At 42.5% G+C, this 7,618-nt stretch overlaps 1 protein-coding gene across 2 annotated transcripts in view; it reads right to left on the bottom strand.

Annotated features, from left to right (window-relative positions):
• The window catches only part of DNAJC2 (DnaJ heat shock protein family (Hsp40) member C2), a 33,226-nt gene extending 28,509 nt beyond the window's left edge, over positions 1 to 4,717 (bottom strand). For both annotated transcript variants that reach the window (XM_003268165.3, XM_030826597.1), the window contains exons 1-2: positions 4,408 to 4,717; positions 1,591 to 1,781 (exon numbers count right to left, since the gene is read on the bottom strand). In XM_003268165.3, coding sequence (XP_003268213.1) covers positions 1,591 to 1,781; positions 4,408 to 4,471 — 255 coding nt within the window. In that variant the 5' untranslated portion in view covers positions 4,472 to 4,717. The remainder of the gene's footprint in view (positions 1 to 1,590; positions 1,782 to 4,407) is intronic.
• Between the last annotated feature and the right edge of the window lie 2,901 nt (positions 4,718 to 7,618).

The following is a 7,618-nucleotide window of genomic DNA, read 5'->3' on the forward strand; positions in this document are numbered from 1 at the left end:
GTTTCTGGAAGAATACAGTGCCTGTTTAGGAAGTATTTCTTCAAATAACAAAGTGTCTTTTTCCTTGTTTTCTTTCTACTTCTGTCACCCTTCTTAGTATCTTCTGCTGTTTTTCCTCATTTTCCTACCCCGTAAGTATCCATGCTCCTCAATGTTGTCTTTTTCTTTTAAAATGGATGAGGTGGGAGAATCAGCTAACACTTTCTGAGTGCTTACTTTTCTAAATGTTTTATACATATGCTTTAGCTTATTTAGTCCTCTAAACAACCAATGACATAGGAACTCTTATTATCCATTATTTGTTTGGCATTTATCATGTGGCAAGTACTAACTTAAGTGTTTTATAAGCATCCTTTTATTAATCCTCAAGATAAACCTTTGAGCTGTTAACAGTCTCACTGTAGCAACAAGGGAAATGAGGTACACACATATCTGGGAACTTTCCCAAGGTCCAAGTGCACCAAATGGCAGAACCAGATTTGAATTCAGGTACTCCAATTCCACAGCATACACATTTAACTATTATATAAGTACCTACTAAAGCATTATCTATTTGTTTATACTTTTATCTCTTGCTGATGTCATTCAATTCCTCACAGCAACCACCACTATGTGCCAAAGACTTCAAAAAGTCTTTGGTTCTAACCTCTTTTCGGAGTCATAGACCAGTTTCTAACCATCTACTAGACAGCTTCACCGCTATGTACCAAAACCTCAGTCTTCACATAGTCAAACTTAGACACAAACAGCACCTCCCACAAACATTCTTAACCTCATCCCAGCATTGGTTACTGACCACACACTCTAGCAGGTCACTCAAGCTCTAATGCTGGGAAGGACCTCTGAATACTTCTCTTTCTCTTGTGCCACACAGCCAGGGTCACCAAAGCCTGTTAATGCACCTCCAAAAAAGGCAAATCTGACCCCTCTTCCTCAAAACCCAACCACATAGTAAGTTCAAGGATTCAGTCACAGGTCTACCTTAGTGCACTAGCCCTATAACAGTAAACTATTCTCTTCCCCTCCAGTCCCTTGCTCCCCTTCAAGCAATTTCCTGTACTGCCAAGGGAATTACTTTTCTAAAATTAGCTAAGAAACTTTTGATGGTATCTTACTGTCCCAAAAATAAATTTTAATTCCTTCTTCAGCATGGTGTAAAAAGGACACAACAGAGTTTGGTCTAGTGTCCTTTTAAAGACACTAGATTTCTCATCACCATACCGCATGTACCCTATACGACTTATCAATCCCCCAAGAGGCACTACATATTCTTTTACTCCTTTGTGTCTTTGTATATCTTACTCCTTCTGCCCAGAATACCTTTCTCACTTCTCTGCTTCACTAATTGCTGCCTGTCCTTTTAAGACCAGTGCAAACATTATCTTTCTGTGAACTCTTCCTGGATTTCTCCAGCAGAGACAGTATCTCATGGCTAGTGCTAACCCACTCAAGACTTAGTAATAAACAGATGCTAAATTATAGTTATCTTGCTGAATCATCTTAAAACATGTTTATTAATAGAAAACTCATAAGAAAATTGACTATGTCTAACAAAGCATCTGACTGAACAAAATATTCGATATTAAATACCTTCCAGTCTTTGGGATCAAGTGTTTTCAGCATGGGAAACTCTTCCAACTGCAATTCTTCATCTTCTGATTCCTCGGATAACTCTTTCTTATCCTCCAGTTCCTGAAAAGAGGCAGAAGCATTTCTGTTTCTCCTCTTAACAAAAGCTTCAAACCATCTTCCCACAGGTTCAACTCGACAGAGTGTAGAGGCTGTGATTGAAAGTGTTAAGAGAGGCTTCAATGTATTGCATGGAATAAATCTGTTTCAAGGCAATTAATTTTTTCAGGAAATAAAATCAAAACAGTGATACCAGAATATGCTTTTAAAACCACTGACTAGGAAAATAATTGTAGTCATCCAGTTTACATGAGGGTTAGCAAGAAATTATCCTTTCCTAGTATTAAAGAGTATTTAATCAACCTCTTCCAGTTATCTGACAAAATAAAAAAACTCAGTAATGTCAACAATAAATCAGTACTTTGTTGGCGATATGAGAGTAAGGTGAGGAACAGGAAGAAATGTTGCAAACTACTTTACTTTTAGATAAATTATTTTATTTATTTACTTTTTTACTTTTTTTTTTTTTTTGAGATGGAGTTTTGGTCTTACTGCCCAGGCTGGAGTGCAATGGCAAGATCTCGGCTCAATGCCATCTCCACCTTCGGGGTTCAAGTGATTCTTATGCCTCAGCCTCTCAAGCAGCTGGGATTACAGGCATGCGCCACCACACCCAGCTAATTTTGTATTTTTAGTAGAGATGGGGTTTCCCCATGTTGGTCAAGCTGGTCTCGAACTCCCGACCTCAGGTGATCCGCCTGCCTGGGCCTCCCAAAGTGTTGGCATTACAGGCGTGAGCCACTGCACCCAGCTAGACAAATTTTTTTTTTTTTGATACGGAGTCTCCCTCTGTCCCCCAGGCTGGAGTGCAATGGTGTGATCTTGGCTCACTGCAAGCTCCGCCTCCCAGGTTCAAGCGATTCTCCTACCTCAGCCTCCCGAGTAGCTGGGACTACAGGTGCCTGCCACCACCCCTGGCTAATTTTTGGTATTTTTAGTAGAGACGGGGTTTCACCATGTTAGCCAGGATGGTCTCGATCTCCTGACCTCGTGATCCACCCGCCTCGGCCTCCCAAAGTGCTGGGATTACAGGCGTGAGCCACCGTGCCCAGCCTAGACAAATAATTTTAATAAAGTAATAAATAGTGATAAATTGTCACGAAGACCTAGCCTCGCCAAAAATAAAAAATCTAAAAAGAACTCAAACTATTTTTTTTTTTTTTTTTTTTTTTTTTTTTAGACGGAGTTTTGCTCTTGTTGCCCAGGCTGGAGTGCAAAGGCGCAATCTCGGCTCACTGCAACCTCCACCTCCCGGGTTCAAGCGATTCTTCTGCCTCAGCCTCCCACGTTGCTGGGATTATAAGTGCCCGCCACCACGCCCAGCTACTTTTTTGTATTTTTAGTAGAGACAGGGTTTCACCCTGTTAGCCAGGCTGGTCTCGAACTCCTGACCTCAGGTAATCCACCCGCCTTGGCCTCCCAAAGTGCTGGGATTATAGGCGTGAGCCACCGCACCCAGACAACTCAAACTGTCTTAATTATTAAAATCTTGAACTATAGCTCTTAAAAATTTTAAGGATTCACTAACAAGAATTTGTCCTGAAAGCAATTTTCCAAGCAGCAAATGGGGATTTACTAATGCAGCTAAGCTGTGGTGGAACAAGCTCTCAATCAGAAACCAGACACTCTGAGTTTTAGGCTAGGTTTGACAGTGGCTATGTGGCCTGAAATGAATCAGGATGTCTTCACCTGTAAGATGGAAACAACACCTATTTATCTCATTCAGTTCCTAGGAAGCTTGAATGAGACCATAAAAACTCTCTGAAATTACAAACATGTAGTAAAGGTATCATCTATTCCTGGAAGTGGGGGTAAATCACTGTACATGTGCATATTAGCAATTCGAAAAAGGAAAATCCCTGAACAACTTATTTTAAGATTTCCTCCACCTTCCACAGGAGAGGATTAAAACACGTCAAAAAGGTACTACCTGTGTAGTATGGGTGTGTGGCTTTTAAGAACACTGCCTTTTAAGCCTTTTCCTCTAATTGTAAGAGGCACACGGAGACCCACAAATGCAACACGTGCCATGGGTTATGTTCAAAATCACATTCAACAAGCGCCTATGTGACTGGCTATGGGAATTACTGTAGATCACTGGACCTGGAGACTCTTAAGTTTACAATACTCATGACTGTCCTGGGCCATAAATCTAAAACCTACAGCAGCAGGACAAGTTTCACTTGTAATAATAACTGCCTTTCAAAGTCTACGCGGATCTTTTCAGCAGCAGTCTTTGAACACCGAGTATGAGGAGCGGGGTCTGAGTTGTGACATTTAAAAAACAAGGCCTGAGCAAACGTAGAGAGGGAGAAAGGTGTTTAAGAGAGCGCCGGTAGCAAAGCTTTGTACGACCCCAGGCACGTGGGGGCTCGCTGCGCGTAGTCTTTCCGTCGTAGGCAAGGAGATGCTTATGAGAACCTTTCTGGGGTACTGGGGGGTTCCGTCCCGAAGTGCTCAGCCCAATCCATGAGTCAGCAGCGGCGACAGGAGGAAGCAACGGTAGGAGCAAAAGGAAGGCACCCCTCACCCTTCTTCCTTCTAATTTAGGGTAGGATTACTTTAAAACACGGAGCAAAAAGGCACTCTTCACGGACCCACACGGCCCCGGGGCTAGTCGCCAGGGTCAAGGGTAGAGAGAGCCCAGCGTTGCCGAGGCGGAGGACTGAGGCAGGGGCGGCTGAGGTGAGAAGGAACCGGGGTTGGGTGGGCACTTACCAGAGGTCAGAGAGTGGGTGATGGCGGTGCCTCGGCCGTCCGCGGCGCTTGGCAGGAGCAGCATGATGGCGCCGGGTCTAGCCCGGTGGGCGCAGCGGTTCACGTCCCGGGCCGAGGGCGCTTAGGGTCCCCTCCAGCTCTACCTCTCAGTCGGAGCCTCGCGCCTTGGCTCTACGACACCCAGGAACCGGCGCATGGAGACGACCAGTAAGCACTTCCGGGATGGATCTTTCGTGGTGTGGAGGCCAATCTCACACCCTCCCACCCCCGCCAACGTGTGCGGCAACCTAGTTCTATACTGACTGAGATCCGGCTGGAGACCAAGTCGCACGAGAGAATGGTTCCTAGGCGCATCAGTTTTCCTGTAGGAAGGATTATATTCCACGTCCCAGTGCAATACATAGAACATAACCTTTAAAAGCAGCTCTTTTTATATTATCTTTAAGTTCTTACTGTTTTATATATTAATCTGAACCTAATCAGTGATTTTCCCAGGCGCGCTATACTTTTAAGTAAAAAATGAAAATACCTGTATGAACCATTATCGACGACTAGTACATACATTTGCGGAGAATTACGTACGTATTTTTGTGATACATTTGTGTTTAACTTGATGATGATAATAGCAGCTAATATTTGTCGTGCTATTACTAATTTACCTGCATTATATCTTTTAATACTCACTTGGAGAAGAAACCTCTCTCTAGTGTTAGATTGTATTACAAGGCCAGCAATATTTTTACCCTGTTCTAATGAAGTTTTCATTCAAGCTATTCCCAATTATAGGACTCTGGGACTTAATTGTTTAATGTATAATAAAATCAATTGTATTCCTACTATATGCTTCCTTCTAAGACTGCAGTCAAAAGCAAAAACTAGCAAAAACAAACAGTGGGTAAAGGTTCACCCCCACCAACAGTATCTGAAACAGGTTCAATAAAATAAACTTGATATGCCACTCTTTAGCAAGGACCACCAGAAATTAGTAAATTAGAAAATAATTTACTAATTTCATTATATTTTCACAATTAAAGTTTTAAAATATATTTTATATATATATATATATATATATATTTTTTTTTTTGTAGGGACAGGGTCTCACTATGTTGCCCAAGGTGGTCTTGTACTCCTGGCCTCAAGGGATCCTCCTGCCTCAGTCTCCCAAAGCTCTGGGATTAGAGGCGTGAGTCACTGTGCCAGGCCAATTAAATACATTTAATTGGTCTGTATACCTGCTGCCTGATAAAATTGTCACTTCAAAACTGACATTTCAAACATTAAACTAAGGGAGGCTGAGGTGGGAAGATCGTTGAGCCCAGGAGGTGGAGGTTGCAGTGAGCCAAGATCGCACCATTGCGCTCCAGCCTGGGTAACAGTGAGACCCCGTCTTTAAAAAAATTGAACTAGGCCGGGCGCGGTGGCTCGCGCTTGTAATCCCAGCACTTTGGGAGGCCGAGGCGGGCGGATCACGAGGTCAGGAGATCGAGACCACGGTGAAACCCAGTCTCTACTAAAAAATACAAAAAAAAAATTAGCCGGGCGTGGTGGCGGGCGCCTGTAGTCCCAGCTACTCGGAGAGGCTGAGGCAGGAGAATGGCGTGAACCCGGGAGGCGGAGCTTGCAGTGAGCCGAGATTGCGCCACCGCACTCCAGCCTGGGTGACAGAGCGAGACTCCGTCTCAAAAAAAAAAGAAAAAAAAAAAAAAAAAATTGAACTAATCTTCTGCCCCAAAACCTCTTCCTGATCCCTATTAATGCAATCACTGTTAAGACATGCTCCAAGGTGCAAAGTAACGTGACTCCACTTTCTTCATATTAATATATTTTTTTCCTCACACCTCCTCCCATTCAATTTTACCATTAACTCTAAGGTCATAGGGTTTTTTTTTTTTTTTTTTTTTTCTTTTCTGAGACAGAGGCTTGCTCTGTCACCCAGGCTGGAGTGCAGTGGCCTGATCTCGGCTCACTGCAATCTCTGCCTCCCATGTTCAAGCGATTCTCCTGCCTCAGCCTCCCGAGTAGCTGAGACTACAGGTGCGTGCCACCACGCCCAGCTAATTTTTGTATTTTTCGTAGAGACGGGGTTTAGCCATGTTGGCCAGGCTGGTCTCCAACTCCTGACCTTATGATCTGCCCGCTTCAGCCTCCCAAAGTCCTGGAATTACAGGGGCGAGCCACCGTGCCTGGCCGGGGGTTTTGTTTTTTAAAAAAATTGTGCTAAAATACACATAACATGAAATTTATGATCTTCACCGTTTTTAAGTTTACAGTAATGTTAAGTACATTCACATTATTGTGTAACCACCCTACAAAACTATTTTTATCCTACAAAACTGAAACTCTATACCCATTTAATCTTACAAAACTGAAACTCTATGCCAGTGGAGAAAACTGTCCACTGGAAACCATCCTTCTACTTTGTCTTTAGGAATTTGACACCTCTAGGTACTTCATATTTGTGGAATCATACAGTATTTGTCTTTTTTGTGACTGGCTTATTCACTTAGCATAATGTCCTCAAGTTTCATCTGTGTTGTAGCTTATACTAGAATTTCATTCCTTTTTAAGGCTGAATAATATTTGTGTGTGTGTGTTTGTGTGCCCGCGTACGTGTATCACATTTTGTTTATCCATTCATATGTAGATGGACACTTGGGTTGCTTCCACCTTATGGGTATCGTGACTAATGCTGCTTATGGACATGGATGTACAAATATCTCTTTGAGATCCTGTTTTCAGTTCTTTTGGATACATATCCAGAAATCGAATTGCTAGATGGCATGGTAATTATTTTTAATTTCCTGAGGAATCATCATACTGTTTCCCACAGCAGTTGCACCATTTTATCATTTTACATTTACATCAACAGTGCACCAGGATTCCATTTTATCCAGCAGCACACGCAAGGGTTGGCTGAACCCAAGGGTCATCCTTTCCAACACTTATTTTCTGTTTTGTTTTTGCTTGTTTTTATAATAGCTATCTCAGTGGGTATGTGGTGGCATCCAACTGTGGTTTTGATATGCATTTCCTAACAGCGATGTTGTCCATTTGTATATCTACTCTGGAGCAATGTTTATTCAGGTTATTTGCCCATTTAAAAAATCAGGTTGTTTTCTTGTGTGGTAGGAGTTCTTTATATATTCTGGATATTAACTCTTTACCAGAAATAGATTACCTTCACTATATTTGTAGATGTGGCCACTACTTA

This window comes from Nomascus leucogenys, chromosome 13 (genome assembly GCF_006542625.1).
Source record: "Nomascus leucogenys isolate Asia chromosome 13, Asia_NLE_v1, whole genome shotgun sequence".
Classification (NCBI taxonomy): Eukaryota; Metazoa; Chordata; class Mammalia; order Primates; family Hylobatidae; genus Nomascus; species Nomascus leucogenys.